General features: G+C 38.1%; 1 protein-coding gene across 1 annotated transcript in view; it reads left to right on the top strand.

Annotated features, from left to right (window-relative positions):
- snap91a (synaptosome associated protein 91a) overlaps positions 1-18,217 on the top strand; it is a 73,169-nt gene that overhangs the window by 29,423 nt on the left and 25,529 nt on the right. The window contains exons 3-12 of the mRNA XM_079836593.1: positions 8,760-8,835; positions 9,013-9,115; positions 10,776-10,869; positions 11,359-11,470; positions 11,565-11,671; positions 11,768-11,809; positions 15,953-16,014; positions 16,796-16,808; positions 17,372-17,508; positions 17,599-17,681. Of these exons, the coding sequence (XP_079692719.1) occupies positions 8,760-8,835; positions 9,013-9,115; positions 10,776-10,869; positions 11,359-11,470; positions 11,565-11,671; positions 11,768-11,809; positions 15,953-16,014; positions 16,796-16,808; positions 17,372-17,508; positions 17,599-17,681 (829 nt within the window). The remainder of the gene's footprint in view (positions 1-8,759; positions 8,836-9,012; positions 9,116-10,775; positions 10,870-11,358; positions 11,471-11,564; positions 11,672-11,767; positions 11,810-15,952; positions 16,015-16,795; positions 16,809-17,371; positions 17,509-17,598; positions 17,682-18,217) is intronic.

Below are 18,217 nucleotides of genomic sequence, written 5' to 3'. Positions count from 1 at the left end.
ACCACCTATTGCACTCAAAGCCCTTATGCTTCCACTCCATCACCATTATCACACCCATCAGGCTCACAATAGGAGCAGAGACAGACATGCAGGCAGATGCTCCAGCCCTCTCTCTCCCTCTCTCACTCTATCTTTCTGAATGCGCAGTTTACTCTTTTAGTCAAGGCTGGCGCTGTGCGGTGACAGAGACATCGGAGAGTGAAAAGGCAGATGGCAGCGGAAGGCAGAAGGAGATAAAGAGCAAGAAAAATGAATGATAATGGAAGGAGGGTGAAGGAACTGAGAGCATGAGAGGAACTGATTGAAATTCAGAGAGGTGCCGCTACAAAGGATAATAATGAATAAATATGAAGCCACATATATGCGTTCTGGCTGCATATGAATAAGAGTCACTATGTTATAAAAAGTGGTGGGGAAATTATGGAAGTGTGCACATGGACATGCTGGTTGTGACGTCATGGAATGGCAAAGGCGTAGCTAGTGAATATTATTTATTTTGCAAATAACTAAGCAATCTCATATGTTTTTATATACACTGTGTCTCATTCACTAAACCTGAGTGCGCACAATTTTTTGTGTGAAATTATGCATACGAACTTTTTCACAAACATATAATGTTTCAACATAAAACATTTTTTTAATTCAGTTTATTTATGTAGCACAATTAAAAACAGCTGCTGCTGACCAATGTGCTGTACAAAAAGAATAAATAACTGTAGGAAAAAAACAGAAACAAAAAAAAAATGTTTACATAACATTTTGGTCACACTTTAGATTAGGGTCCAATTCTCACTATTAACCACTTAAACTCTGCGGACCCTGTACAGGAATGACATCATCATGTATATACCATTTGAAAGCTTAGAGTCTCTACTTTCTGGAGATATGCATCACTTTTTGCATTTGTTTTACACAAAGTAACTTATTTACACTAAATGACTCGACTCCGCCTGGATTCGGCCTACCCAAATTGAAAGCTTCCCATACCCACATACAGTGGTGTAAATTCAAAATGTTGGTGTCATTTTACAGAAAACCCTTTGAAGTTAAATAAAACACTGCTAAAAGTGATAAACATGTAAGTATATGTTGTTTGAGCTGTAATATCCACCCCCCCTAAAAAATTATTTTTTTGGTTATAAATAAATTTTTGAAAGTGTATATCTCAGACCCTGTGTGCTATAGCACCCTGCAGACAGTTTTGGTTGTTTCCAGCATATGTAAGCAAACACTGGGAAAAATAATTCAATAGGTATTGGGTACGAATTAAGGGATGTAGAATATGGTCATGCAGAATAAGGCATTATTATGTGCTTTACAAGTACTAATAAACATACAATATACTTATGCATGCTAATAAGCAACATATTAGTTAATAGTGAGAATTGGACCCTAAACTAAAGTGTTACCAAATTTACTAAATAAAATGTATTCTAAATATATGAAATACATGTAAGAACAACTTAAACCACACTTGCGTAATTATCACGTATGCTATAATCACATACTATAAGTTCGGTGGCCTTATAAACATGGGAAAAAAGAGCCGGACAAAATTTACACAAACACACACACGTTTTGTTTTCATGTTTTATGGGGACAGACATCATGATTTTTATACAGTACAAACTGTATATTCTACCCCTAACTCTAAAGCTCCCCCTAAACCTACCCATCACAGAAAACTTTCAAATTGCAAATTTTTGTCTGATTTATAAGACAAAATTCCAATTCTCATGGGAGGCAACAATTTTTCCAAAAGACACGGTTGGAGGGCCACATATGTGTGTGTGGTCCTGGTAAACCCTATGTTATGGGGACAAAATGTCCCCACAAGGATGGCAATTTTCAAAATTCTTATCTTTGTGCGGACATTTTGTCCCCATTACATAGGGTTTACTAGGACCACACACATACACACACACACACATGATGCCCCTGCTTATACGTTTCTCTGGATATGCGGAAAGCCCTTATATGGAGCTGGTTTGGGCGTGCAGTTGCTCATTTAGAATACTCCGAATTCATGAACATAGAACAAGTTGAAGAACAAATTAATGTGCGTACACACGTTGTGAATTTGGCAAATGTGCTTATAAATACGAATAATGTACACAATTATTAGTGAATGAGCATTTGAAAGATTCCTCTTATGCTCACCAAGGCTGCATTTATTTGTTTAAAAATACTGTAAAACTGTAATATTGTGAATTATTAATACAATTTTAAAAAACATTTTCAATTTTAATATATTTTAAAATGTAATTTATTTCTTTAATGGAAATGCTGAATTTTCAGCATCATTACTCCAGTTTTTAAGTTTCACATGAAAATCATTCACAGAAATCACTCTAAAATGCAGATTTTTCTGGATTTTTTATGAATAGAAAGTTCAATAACTACATTTATTTGAAACAGAAATCTTTTGTAACCATGAAAAATTCTTTACTATCACTTTTGAGCATTTTAATGAATCCTCTCTGAATAAATGTATAAAAAAAAAAAATGAACCCAAGTTCTTGAACAGTAATGTATTTGATACCTAAATGAACTTGACATATTTAATTTGATAACTTTATCCATATGCATTCAAATGTCGTTCTGTGATTTTTCATGCGAGTAAATTAATCCATATATTAGCATTTAAATACAATGACAATGATTTGTTCGTCTTGTGGTAACACTTTCATTTTGAGTAAGAGAGGTCCAAAAAATGGTCCAAGGCTAAAAGTCTCCTCATGTGCATGTTATTATATAAATGTATTATGTAAAGTTATGCAGAGTGTTGATTACTTCTACAAGCATTGCCTTTCATTCTGCTGAATAAGCAATGAGGGAAAATACTTTGTCATAACAATAATATATAGTAGATGAGCTCACTTTCCAATATTTTAATTAAAGAGAGCTATTCAATTATGACAATACTGCTTTGTCTGAGGGGACAGATGCACTGCTTTATAATCTTCCCCCTAATGTTTAATTTGTTATTGTGGATATCAACGCAAGGAGAGACAGATGTGCAGCGGGATAGTCAGACAGGTCACAGTCTGGAAGAAAAAAATTTATAGGTTGTGTGTTCTATAACATCAGACGTTGTGCTTCTATGTATACACAAGGGAAGTATACCTTGACACATGGATATTTGAACTGGTTAGTAGTCTGACCTAACTGACCTGACTGTTAGGTACATTATATAGCTTCATCTCCCCGAAAGCTTCTGTATTGATCAGTTGACTTATCAGTTAAACTCTTGACTGGCAGAACTGAAAAGGCATGAATGCTGGGATAGATTTGATTTGTGTTTTAGTTGAACCCTCCAAAAATCACCTTGAAAAGAATAAAATAAACAAATCATATAATATATACCTTTACCTTCATAGTTTTAATTGAAAATATAAATATATTTATATGTAGGTCAGAATTCATGAACCAAACATGCACAAATTGCTTTGTTTGATCAGTAGTTTTGTCTTGTTTTTTAGTAAAACATATATAATCAAGACTTGAGATTGAGAAATTGAGACTTGAGAAATTACATCAGATAATAAAATGTCTCGGTTACATCTGTAACCTTAGTTCCCTGAGTAGGGAACGAGACGCTGCATCACCACTTTGGGAACGTCCCTGCGTGATTGCGTCGTGAAGCACATATGTCATCAGTCCAATAGAGAGACGGAACATCATAGACGGGTGACGTCATCGACCGGAAAGTATAAAGCATTCCTGGAAACACACTCCCACAGCTTCTGTAAAAGGATGAAGCAAGGCACTCGCGGGTATGCAGGGAGTATGGCAGGGTGCGCAGCGTCTCGTTCCCTACTCAGGGAACTAAGGTTACAGATGCAACCGAGACGTTCCCATTCATGGGAACTCGAGCTGCGTCACCGCTTTGGGAACGAGACTAACCACGCCCTCATAGGAGCTGGATGCCCGCCTGTGTACTCAGGAAGTGAGCACCCGAGCCCCTGGAGTAGTGTTAATATCTAGCTCATAGAACCTGACGAAAGTGAGCGGTAAGGACCAACCCGCCGCATCACAAACATCCTGCAGGGAAGCCCCTGCCAAAAGAGCCTGAGAGGCCGCCATACTCCTAGTAGAGTGGGCACGGACAGCCAAAGGAGAAGGCTGCCTGGCCACCACATAAGCAAGTGAAATGGCCTCAACCACCCACTTGCTCATTCTCTGCTTAGAAACGGGTCCCCCTCTCGAGGGTGACCCGTAACACACAAACAACTGTTCAGATCTCCTCCACTCTGTGGACATAAGTATCTAATGCATGAACAGGGCAAAGCAGAATAAGTCTTTCCTGGTCTGACGTCACGAAGGGCGGAGGACAGAAAGCCTGAAGTACAATAGGTCTCACAGGATTAGTGAGAACCTTCGGAACATAACCCGGCATAGGAGACAGGAAGGCCCTGGCCATACCGGGAGCAAATTCCAAGCACGAGGGTGCCACCGAAAGGGCTTGTAAATCTCCAATTCTTTTCAAAGAAGCAATAGCAAGCAGAAAGATAGTTTTAAGAGTCCAAAACTTCTCAGAAACATCCTCAAGCCGCTCAAAGGGAGCCTCGGAAAGGCCTTGAAGCACAATGGCCAAGTCCCAGGCTGGCACCCTGGTGCGCACAACAGGTCTTAACCTCAAGGTTCCACGGAGGAAACGAGTTACCAACGGGTGTCGCCCCAAAGAAACACCACCCAAAGAAGTGTGGTAAGCAGCTAAGGCCGCCACATACACCTTCAATGTGGAGGGAGCTAACCCAGTGATGAATCTCTCCTGCAAGAACTCCAGCACCGCACTCGCAGGGCAGTTAACTGGATCCCACAGGTGCTCTCTACACCACACGGTAAAGAGTCTCCACTTAAGCGCATACAGTTTCCTCGTGGAGGGAGCTCTAGAGTGTAGAATGGTCTCCACAACCTCAGCTGAGAGACCAGGCCCCCTCAGAGGCCAGGCCCACAGCTTCCACAACTCTGGGCGAGGGTGTACGAAGACATCGCCCGCCTGAGAGAGAAGGTCCTCCCTGAGCGGAATCTCCAGGGGAGAGCCGTTGAGGAGAGTCACAATGTCCGAGAACCATACTCGGCCCGGCCAGTACGGGGCTACTAGCAGAAGACGGGCCCCGTCCCGGCGCACTCTCTCTAGAACTCCCGGAAGCAGAGCGATTGGGGGAAATGCGTACAGGGGCAGCCTCGGCCACTCCTGCACCATAGCGTCCAGTCCGAGAGGAGCTGGAGGCGTTAGGGAGAACCACAGTTGACAATGGGTGTTCTTGTGTGTCGCAAACAGGTCCACTTGGGCCCTGCCGAACTTCTCCCAAAGGAGCTCCACCACCTCGGTGTGAAGTCTCCATTCCCCGGGCCTCGGCCCCTGTCTCGACAGGATGTCTGCTTCCACATTCAACCGCCCAGGGATGTACATAGCTCTCACTGAGAGTAGTTTCCCCTGGGACCAAAGGAGAATAAAGCGCGCCAGTTTGTACAACTGACGAGACCTCAGACCCCCTTGATGGTTGATATAGGAGACCACTAGTGGTGTCAACAATAATCGATTCGGCGATGCATCGCAATGCGGGGCATGCACGATTCAGCATCGATGCAGCAAAGTGCCATAATCGATTATGTCACCGTTTATTTACTGGCCTTGAGTTGGACAATAAAGTTGTGAAGTTTCAATTACTTCCGGGGTCATAACAACAACAACAATCAAGATGGCTGAGGCGGAGGGAGATGACTGCAATAGACGGGTAATTAAAAACGCCCCCAAAGCTTGGAAAGCGAGTATGATTTGCCCACTAACGCTGATGTCACTCTGAGCAGTTTAGTGGGCAGCGACGGAGCCTTAATGGTTGATGCCGATTCGGGAGAGAGATGGCTCGCAAACGCTTGCGAGCCATCTCTCTCCCGAATCGGCATCAACCATTAAGGCTCCGGGCGCTGTCGGGCCACTCTTCCACCCTCGGCACCGAACCATACCCATGTCTTTTCAGCCCCCCGATGTTACTATACACTGATGTATGGGGACTGAAAACTCTCGCTGACATGGGGCGCCTCCACGATCTCTACACCTCGGTGTGGAGATCCGTGAAGAACGGAAGGCTCCGCCGCGGAGGCTGAGCAGAGCGTGCAGGCAGGAAGCACTCATCGAGCCGACTTTTTACAGCGGCGCGCTCCTGATTAACATCCTGCGCTGGCCAATCAATGTGTAGTTTGACTCCACTCTGCAAGCTCCTCACTTGCGGGGGATTGAAGTGGCGAATCTTCAACCCCCTGCTCGATACTGCAGACATCAACCTCCTCTGAGGATGACAGCTGCAGCATCGAGGCTGCCACCTGGGCGGGAGAAACCGCAGCGCGGGCTCCCGAACCCAGAGAAGCAGCCGCGGATCTGACGGGAGAAGGCTAAGATTTACATTTACATTTATTTACATTTATGCATTTGGCAGACACTTTTATCCAAAGCGACTTACAGTGCACTTATTACAGGGACAATCCCCCTGGAGCAACGTGGAGTAAAGTGCCTTGCTCAAGGACACACTGGTGGTGACCGCTGGGATCGAACCAGCAACCTTCTGCATATCAGTTAAGTGGTTTAACCCACTGTACCACCACCTCTCCACCTCTCCACCTCTCCACGCTGAGATAGGGCGGGGCCCGTCTCAAACCCACCCGACAGATCCATTTGCGAACCCCACGTCTCAAGCCGCCGCTGAGCCTCAGCCACAGCGGGACCCGAGCCGCGGGGAGCACGAACCGGGACGCCCTCCTCAAAGAGCGCCCAGCGGGATCGCAGCACACGCAAAGGCAAAGCCTCACAATGCTCCCAGCCGGCTCCCTCGAGTGCCGACTGCGCGTGCTGCTCACCCAAGCAAACAACACACATTAGATGTGTATCCCCGCTCGTGATGTAACGTGAGCAGGGAGGAACACATCTAACGAAATGCTGTTCACTCGCCATTCTCTCTCAATAAGTCAGTGTGGATGCTTTTTTGGTAGAAAACAAGAAAGTCTGAACTCAGACACAAAACACAGAGCTGACAATATGACAATATGACACAGAGCGCTTGCTGAAGACAACAGAAGCTGTGGGCGTGTGTTTCCGGGGTTGCTTTATACTTTCCGTTCGATGACGTCACCCGTCTATGATGTTCCGTCTCTCTATTGGACTGATGACATACGTGCTTCACGACACAATCACGCAGGGGCGTTCCCAAAGCGGTGACGCAGCTTGAGTTCCCATGAAGGGGAACTTGTCTATAAAGAATATATATTAAGATAATATTAAGATTTATTAAGATCTCAATAGACAGTATCTTAAACTAAACATGTGTTTCTTACCTTTTGGGCAAATAGTTTGGGTTATACTTTATTTTACAGCACATGTACTTACATGTGCTTACAGTGTAGTTACCCAAGAAAGTATTGGTAATATAAGGTAACTACATGGGTTAAAGGGATAGTTCACCCAAAAATGAAAATCACCCTCATGTCGTTCCAAACCCATAAGACCTTCGTTCGTCTTGGGAACACAAATGAAGATATTTTTGATGAAATCTGAGAGCTCTCAGGCCACTCCATAGTCAGCTATTTAATTACCACTTTCAAGGCCCAGAAAGGGCCTTGTTAAAATAGTCCATGTGACTACAGTGGTTCAACCTTAATTTTATGAAGTGATGAGAATACTTTTTGGGCGCAAAAATAACGACTTTAATTTTAATGTATAATATTATATAATAACGACTTTTAAATTCAACAATTTCATTCTAGTCTGGGTCAGTATCCAACGCAGTTTCCATTGTAAATACAGCACACACATAAGTCGTGGTGCTCACGTGAACAGCATCGGCTGGCGTAACTCGAAAGTGCTGCACGGAAACTGACACAGACTAGAACGAAATTGTTGAAAAAAATTTAATTGTCGTTATTTTTGCGCCCAAAGATGTTTGTGTTATTTTTGCACCTTCATAAAATTAAGGTTGAACCACTGTAGTCACATGGACTATTTTAACGATTTTTTTACTACCTTTCTGGGCCCTGAAAGCCTACAGGGTTGGGAATGACATGAGGGAGAGTAATTCATGACAGAATTTTCATTTTGAGGTGAATTAACCCTTTAAGGTTAGGTTTAGATTTAGGTTCAGGGTTAGTAGGCTACCTAGTTTATTTTTAATGACTTTTGCTTGAAAACAAGACAAAAAATAGTTATTTCCAGTTAAGTATTCATTCTGTGCTTTGAACCATACAGTACATTTTTTCTAATTATTTTCATTAGGGAATAATTTCCATTTGATTTCCTATTTGCTGCTCATTTCTGTTTTCTCTAGTCTTGTTTGCCTACTGTTTTTCATTAAATGTGTCAAGCTGCATTAATGTGTTTGTAAATGAAGGCTGTGTTCCCTGCTCATTTGCAGTGGGTGTGCTGGTCTTTCTTGATAAAGCCTCTGCCATTATTTCCAGTTTTGCACTCACTCCCACTCAAAGCTTAAATGTGAGTTCTGAGTGATTAATCATGAGATGATGATATCGGTTTGGTAGCAATGAATTCAGTTTTTTCTCTGAACTGCAGTAATCATACGTGGTTCTGCATTTCTTATGCATCTCTCTGCATCTCTGTGCAAGTGCTGATTGGACCTTTTTATTAATTGTGTGCAGTATTGAAATTGTAGCCTTTTGTCTTACAGCTGAATTATAATTCCATGTATGCTGAAAATATAATAATTAATGCGCATGAAAAAGATTGCATTTTTGTATTTTTTCCCCAGAGGTTCATCCAGTACCTGGCCTCCAGGAACACCCTATTCAATCTTAGTAATTTTTTGGACAAAACTGGCTCTCATGGTAAGTAATATTTCATGCCGTGACAGCAGCTGCCAATCAAAATCTTTTTGTGTGACATTAGATCACTATAAAAAGTTATGTGAGCTATAATTAATTGCACTACTCTTAAATTAACAAATGTTGACAGTTCTTATATAATCAACTTTTTTTTTCATGCCCACTGCATATATGTTTCAGGCTATGACATGTCAACGTTTATAAGACGCTACAGCAGGTATCTGAACGAGAAGGCGTTCGCATACAGACAGATGGCTTTCGACTTTGGCCGAGTGAAGAAAGGGTAAATGAATCTTCTGCTACATGGCTGTACCCTGAGTTAACACTACTGCGCAGTAACAGATTTGAGTGGGATGCTGGGAAATCAAGGACAACCTCAAGTCCCAGAAAAGAGCCTTGTGATGCGTCTGTAGAAAAGCACATATTTTCACCAGGTTCCTTTCTCCCTTGGAACTATTGTGTGTGTGCGTGAGCTTGTGTGTGTGCGTGTGTTTGTGTAAGGCCTATGATAAGTAAAGTGGGCTATTACACAGAGGCTGCCTACTGTATGTTGGTGATCAAGGTCTCATTGCAAAGACAATGAAGAAGCTACAGCATATAAATTGACTGACATCCCAAACACAATGGAAGCTCATGGCTAACAACTCAAACACACACACATCTGATTATTAGAGACTAAAAGTGGTATATTTATGGTAATTAATTATCTAAGAAATTTGTATTCATGCTCCCTGAAAAAGGAATTATCTGGCTTTGCTTTATTACTTATTATAAATGGGTAGATGCCAACCTATTCATGACTTTTTCATCAAAATTTTAGGTTAAATACATGTGAATGTATGAATGACAATATATTTTAGGTACTGTAGTCACCGTTTTTACAATTTTTAATCACTGCCTCATTTTCATATGGTATGACAAATAAATTTTTAAAGGTTCAAATTTTTAAAGATGTTAAATTTCCAAATATATTTCATGTCAACTATCCATACATGTGTTTATATATATATATATATATATATATATATATATATATATATATATATATATATATATATATATATATATATATATTTATATATAATATAAATTATATAAATGTATATACAGTACATACATGCAAATATTTCTTAAATATATACATGAATGTGTTTGTATTTATATATACATAATAATTATACAGAGTACACACAAATATATTATGTAAACACAAACTTTTATTTTGGATGTGATTAATCTCGATTAATCTTTTGACAGCCCTAATATATATATATATATATATATATATATATATATATATATATATATATATATATATATATATATATATATATATATATATATATATATATAAATATATATATATATATATATATATATATAAATATTTTTTATATAAATATAATACATTTTTCTTAAATATATACATGCTTGTGTGTGTTTTTATATATAAATAATAATTATACACAGTACACACACATATATTATGTAAACACAAACTTTTATTTTGGATGAGATTAATCGCGATTAATCTTTTGACAGCCCTATATACATACAACATACACATTGTCCAAAAACTCCAATGTTGAACTAATATCTTCTTTGTAACATTCATGGCAGCTAGCCAAAATTTCCGGTCCTTCTCACTCAGAGGACTTTGAGAATTAGCATTCAACAATAAAAGAACAGGATGCTTGGGAAAATGTATCCTAGTGACATTGTACAAAACATCTAGCTCTATATCCCACACATTTTGGACAGTCCCAAAGCATGCACATCAATGTGCCTATGTTCCATGGCCTACAAAAATTACAGTAAGGGTGCTTAACATTTAACTCAAGAATTGTTGTTATACCTTATTCTGGATTATATTCACTTACAAGTGACATGTCCTTTTTTTACCATGAATCCCATGTGAATGTGTGTGTGTGTGTGTTTCTCAGTGCTGATGGTGTGATGAGAACAATGTCTCCTGACAAGCTCTTGAAAGGCATGCCCACGCTGCAGAGTCAGATCGATGCTCTGCTGGAGTTTGACGTGAGTCTGCTTACTGTCATCAACACAGGCTGTATTAACACCTGATGCTGTTACATGGGTTTCAAACTTGACTCGCATCACGCCTAGTTAGGACAAACCTTTGCAAGATACAAATCTGTGAATTTAAAATGTAATACAGTTTGCATTTTATATTCACTAAAGCATTTTGCTGTAAGACAACTGAATAGAAGCTTGTAGAAACATTCATTTCTTTGACTTGCACTCTTAAAAATAAAGGTTCTTTATTGGCATTGATGGTTCCATGAAGCACCTTTAACATCCATGGAACCTTTCCACTACAAAAGGTACTTTATAGTGGAATAAGGTTCTTTAGATAAGAAAAAAAAGGTTCTTAAAAACTGTTGACTGAAAGGTTCTTTAAGTAACCAAAAACTGTTCTTTAATGACATTGCTGGTAAAACCCACCTTTGGAACCTTTATTTTTAAGAGTGTACCTTTCATTCTTATTCTCTTGCTTCATTGTTTCAGGTTCATCCAAAAGATCTTGTAAACGGGGTGATCAATGCTGCCTTCCTGTTGCTCTTCAAGGATCTGATCAAGTTGTACGCCTGCTATAATGATGGCATCATTAATCTTTTAGGCAAGTCTTTTTTTAAAGTTTAGTGATGTTATGTGGCATATTAACAGTGCAAGATTTTACACAACTATATGACTTACTATAATTTCATTTTTAGAGAAATTTTTCCAGATGAAGAAAGGACAATGCAAAGACGCATTGGAAATCTATAAAAGATTCTTGACACGAATGACCAGAGTCTCAGAGTTCCTCAAAATTGCTGAGGTAAACCATGTATTTTTTTGTACTTATAAAATGTTCAGTGAAACTTGCATTTGTGGTTCATAGGTTATGTCATATAATCTCCTTTTTGCCCAACAGCAAGTGGGAATTGACAAAAACGATATTCCTGAACTGACGCAGGTAAGGCTTTTTTTAAGTTGCATTTCCCGCCTTTTTGTTCCATTCCTCATGATGCCAACACTCTCCACATCAGTACTAACAATGCACGTCAGTGTTGTCTTAACATGTGTTGCATGTGTCAAATCCGAGAAATCCCAGCAGTTTTAGACAATTGAGAGGTTGTTACCCTTTCCATTGGGCCAGTCATAGACATCCATGCGCTACATATAAGTGGTCATTGTTCTCTCATGATGGGGCATTTGTCAGAAGGGTGCGTGTTCCATGGATCCATCCTGTCCTGTGCCCCCCGGCTGATTGACAGATTCTGTACCTGTCTTCTTATTTCAGCGGTGCAGATTGATCACACAGGCTGAGAGTGTGAGTAGTGTGTGGTGCTTTGCACTTTGGGAAATCCTGCAGATGAGGAGAGAGCAAAAGCCAGTCCTCATTAGTGCTCATTAAATAAACTGCACACAAAATCTCATTTCAGAGTGAACTTGGATGCGACTGAGAGATCATGAGCGTAGTAGCAGCAATGCTTGCTGTCTGAGACAAGAACTTAAGCTGCAGCCACATTTGCATCCCAGTGAAGAATCGCCAAGAATAGAGTTTCCACAATCATTAAGACCCATTTAATATGTTGAGCGAAAACAAATAGCATAAAAACTATTTAAAGACGTCTGACAATTTTGGGAATTTCAGTAAATTTCTCTCTAATGGATTAATGAACTGAGTAGTACCTCCCTTTTGGATGAGCAAAATATGAAAATAACTTGCACTTTCCATGAATATGAAACACTTTGGTAGCCAAATAGCTTATTTTTCTTTTGCTATTATGATTTTGGTGATTTTTGCCTTCTGTTTACAAGCTTGTTAACGTGATTTTCCCTATATTACAATTTTTTTTACATTCCTTAAATTTGTGACACCCAGGATGGAATATTTGGACATTTTTTTAAATTCTTTTTATTTTTATAGTAATTTTATTTATTTATTTATTTATTTTGCAAGTATAGTTGTGTTGACAGTCTCTGTCCAGCTTTCAACCCTTCAACCCAAAAAATAAATAAAACAAATATTATTTTAAAATCAATAGAAATGTATGTTCGTCAGCTTTCAACCATTCAACCCAAAAAATAAATAAAACAAATATTATTTTCAAATCAATAGAAATGTATGTTCATCACTACAAAGCAAAGCCCCTGCAGAGTGTCATCTTAATTTAGTCTAAATATGCTTGCAGAATGTTACTCATTGTGCTTCTATTTTGAATTTGTTTATTGCTCAGTGTTTAAAATAATAATTTAATAATTAATAATAAAAATAATTAATAATATAAAATCTAAAATTATTTATTTTATAACATATATATATAGTACATTGAGAATATATATATATATATATATATATATATATATATATATATATATATATATATATATATATAACAATTATTTAAAATTATAATATTACATTACATAAGTACATTATAAGTACATTGAGAATATATATAATATAATATAATATAATATAATATAATATAATATAATATAATATAATATAATATAATATATTATTTTAATATATTTTAATAACATTTAAAATATTAAAATATATTTTAATAAATATTATTAAAAAAATGACTGCCCATAAAATGCCCACCTCCTGTATTGAAAAGAATACAAAACGACTTAATTTTTAAGTTTCAGTCTCCTGTTTTGTGTTCTAATCATGGAAAACGCCAAATTCAAGCTTTCAACGCTTGCAAACAGAAGGTTCTAATGTTTTTTGCGGTTGTGGAAGCTCTGTTATGAAATAAGGAGAGTTTTTCATGCTGGCAGAAACAGGGAGGCTTGCTCTGAAAGCATGCTGTGCGTGATGTCAGGGCAGGATGGTTGCCTTCAGATACTCTGGATCAGCGACGGAGCTCAGGACGTGCTGGAGGGAGACGTGCATGACTGCCTGGGTTCTGGATTTGGCAGTGGTTGTAATTGGGTTTTGGCCTGGGATGCACAGCTGTGAAGCTCAAGAAATGTGATTACATTTAACAGGGCGTATTAATGTTGTCACACAATTTATTCCTAGATAGTCTCTTAGACCCTATTTAAAGGACTCAATTGTACTGAAATCCTTTAATAGTTGCATTTTACAAGTTTGTTGCATCCTTAAGTGATCAGTTGTGCATGCAATCACAATCTACACAACCAAACAGAATTATTAAATTGCAGACAGCTGCTATGAAGAAATATGAGACCCGTTCCTGTTCATTTAACTGTGTTGATGCAACCCTTCCCACTCACACTGCAATTAGAAATCAAAAGAAATGCTTTAACACTAATTTTTCAGCTTTGCCATTTTTTTGTTAACTTGTGTCACAACAAAAAAGCTCTCATGTCTTACAGGAGCTATAGAGACACAGCACACACATTTGTGTTTAACACACTGTTTAAGGATCACTGTTATCTGCTCGGTATAGAGCACAGGGTAATTAATGGATTAATTGTATGTAAATTAATCTTCATTATTCCTTTGTAAATATTTATGACAGTGTGTGTAATTGTGTTAGCGTGCGTATGACAGAGAGAATGGGGAAAGGAGGGGAGAGATGTTGAAGGTATGCCTGAGGTTAGTGTATCAGTGTATTGCGCCAACACTTCAGCTGAACCCTCAATTCTCAGAGGCACTTCTCACTAATCTGTCTGCTAGGACCCCAGTGTAATTGTCTCTGAGAGTGCTACCATGAAGGATTGGTTTAGCTTCCACTGCTGGAATCATTGTATGAATTATGTATGGTAATTATACTTCGGAATACTCTATTCTGATTGGTCGAATGTGGCATCTAGATGTAATATATATTTCCTAATATTGATCAAACTAATATTATATATATATATCAAACTGCTCATTTAGGTAACTGAAAATTGGTGTTGTGTAAAAAATCAGTGACCTTCAGAAATATAATCATGTGCGTGGCCTGAGAGTCTGTTGAAATGCTGCATCAAGTGAGTGGTGCTGTAAAACAGGTTAGCAAATGCAGATTCGAACTCGGGTCGATTTGCGACAAAACTCTCTGCCACGCACCTTACCCCTAAAATTTCGCTACTGTTTACAATCTAGAGCCTTCCACAACCAGACGTCAGTGGGCGGAGTTAGTGTAAATAGCCTCATTCACATTCTAAATATGCACATACCGGTAACAAACTTGTGTGCTCAATTATCTGATAAGACATTCATATAAAACGGAAACACATTTACTGATAAATCTCTCAATGCAAAAAATAAAAATTTTGCGCACAAGTTAAGCTATTGTAATATTTTTCTGTTTGTTTTATTACTCTGATTGTTGTTTATGCATCAAATACAGTAACACATTTGTTGTTAATATACATTATTATTATTTTGTACAGATATTACAAAATGATGTATTATGTGAACAGCTACAGACATCAGGGTCACCAGATCTGACAAGGCGCCCCACTCTATCTGTACCTGATAGGTAGTTGAATTTATGATATTAATGATGATATTTTTCCAGGCCTGATCAAACAATATTTAATAATCAAGATTTGAGAGTTGTAAAGGGTTTGTGGCATTAGATGTCATGTATGTTTATTAGATGTGTGTATTTTGACAAGACCTAGACAATCAATAGATGCTCCTATCATATCATATTACCCTGGCCTAGACCCAAGGCTTTTTATTTAGCTCTTATTCATGAATTAAACACAAAAATGGACCAGGTTATTATTTTAATATATATGATTTGTTTGGCCTATTTAGCTGTAACTGCATGACATTTTTACCCATGAGATACACCCACCTGCGATTATGTGGCATTATCTAACCAATAATGTGCTCTGAATCTCTGTTGTGCTTGAATGCATGAGTGAACGCATGCTGCAGTGCATTGTGGGCCCCACTGGGACCATGGACTAAAGCATTGTACTCTGTATCCAAACCAGCATGCATGCAGGGATAATTCTTTACTTACTTAAATAAGTGTATTAACTCGATATAAACTCTGTTATAGTACTTTTCTAGTATATTTTGTCCTCTGCTTGTCTTTACTCACTGTTAGCAACTTGACTTTGTCTTTTGTAGTCTGAAACATTGTGTCCTGAGTGGTAGGTCACTTTAACAATGCGTTGTATTGTGGCTTTGTAGGCCCCTGAGAGTCTTCTGGAATCTCTGGAGACGCATCTCAACACGCTCGAGGGGAAGAAAGTGTAAGTGTTTAAAGTCTTCTGAATAACATGAAGCAATAAAATAAGTCTCTTTTCTTCATCTGGAATGGATGAAGCTTTTCTACTGCTGATAAAATCTATACAAAGAGTAATACTGTCCCTCCTTTCCTTGTGTTAACAGTGATGAGTAAGTATTTCTACAGAATGTTTATCAGAATTCCCTTGTACTTAAACAATTATATTTTTGTACTGTAATGGTGATGTTGTCGTCATTGTGGTGTTCACAGTTCTATAGACCGATGGTTGAACTTTAGTTTTAAGTTTCAGCATTTTAAAATGCTAAAGTTCCCTCTCTCTATAGAATGAATAATTTTTTTGCCCAGCTTTATAATTAAGTTCACTCTGTACAAGCTGAACCGGGCTGAACTTAAAATACAGTACTAGCAGTGCCAACCTAGAATTGATCGATTGCTCAATATGAATTGATCGATTTTGTATTTGGTAGACTTCATTACGACTTGTATCATAACTGAATACCCCATATTCCCCAGTGCATGCCAGCTGTTGATATTATATGAATTTAAAATAAATAGTGTCATTTGTAGGATTGTATAACTTGGATTTATTTTGGATCGTTTCCTACAAAAAATGTATTTGAGTTATAGGACAATAAGACCGTCTGTGTTTCATTAGTGCATAATTCCTGCTTGCTGTTTGAAATGATTCATGAATTATAATTCCATTATTTAACTTCTTGAGCATAATGTTTTGTCAAAGTTAATTAAAAAGCCATTCTCACATTCTTTACACTTCCTACCACTAGGTCACCTACTAAGGTAAGTAATATGAAACTTTTTTACTATTGAATTATGCAGCATTATACTTTCATTCAAAGGTTTAGGGTTAGTACGATTTTTTAATATTTATAAAAGCAGTCTCTTATGCCAACCAAGGCTGCATTTAATTGATTAAATACAGTAAAAACAGTAATATTGTGAAATATTATTACAATTTAAATGAATCAAAACAAACTGTCTTTCTAATCACAATTACTGTGATAGAAATGCTGAATGTTCAGCAGCCTTTACTCCTGTCACTAATTTGCTGATTTGGCGCTTTAGAAACATTTATTTTTATTATTATCAATGTAGAATCTGTGATACATGTTCTTTCAGGATTCTGTGATGAAAAGAACGTTTTTTTAAAAATGGAATTTACATTCATTTTTGATCAATTAAACGTAGTACTAAATATTAATCTCTTTTAAAAAAGTGTATTGACCCCAAACTTTTGAACAGTACCGTATAGAATTCTCTATAATACTATACAGTATTATAAGACATAATTCATATTATTGTATTGAATTAAATAAATGGTAAATCCGACATGTCACATATAGAAAGGATCTCCAACAAGTAATGGAACGCCTGCTGGTACCCCTTCCAAAACGGCAGAGCCCACAGCTGCAGCAGCCTCTTTAACTGAGACCACTGCAGCAGAGCCTGCAAAAGCGGCACCGGCTACAACCACCATCAAGTGAGTTGTCTTATTATAATAAAACACAACCCTCTGTGATATGCCCTTACTGTATATTAATTACTCTCTCTTGTGTTTTTCTGTCTATAGTAGCGGCTTTAATGATCTTGTGGATTTTGATCTGTTGGCTCCAACCGCAGGGGCTTCAGCGGCTCCCACAGCATCATGGGGAGGTGAGCTGATGTCATGTCCTTTTGTTGCTATAAGCCATGTTCACCAGCAATCGCCACTGAATTGAAGAGTGTTTTTGGGTTGTTGTTTTTTTTATGACATTCTTTGATATTGTTTTACCAGGGCAGGTAAACTGATCACATTTCTGTTTAAGGTTGTGCAAACTCTAGCATTTATTGTTACAGAGACTAAAAAACTGGAGGTTATTATCAGTGTTCATCATTTATATCTCCACTATATACTAGTTAGTCTATTGAGCTGCACTGCATGAACCATTTTCTACTCAAATTAGGCCAATTAGGGGAATATATATTGAGTGGACATTCTAATGACAGACTAATTGGAAATGTCTTTCCCTCTCTGCTTTTCTGCCCAAGCTTGTCAAGTCCCAGTTGTAAGCTGCAGTTTCTTTAGAAAGAAAAATTGTGGGATCAGCTGATCCAGGGAGAGATCAAAAATCTGTTTTCATCTAACACAATCTTCTTCTTTGCTTCCTCACTCCATTCCCTTTTCCTTCTGGCTGTTTTTTGGCTTTGGT

This window comes from Gobio gobio (genome assembly GCF_949357685.1).
Source record: "Gobio gobio genome assembly, chromosome: 15".
Taxonomy (NCBI): Eukaryota; Metazoa; Chordata; class Actinopteri; order Cypriniformes; family Gobionidae; genus Gobio; species Gobio gobio.
This window is presented reverse-complemented; position numbering and strand designations above follow the sequence as displayed.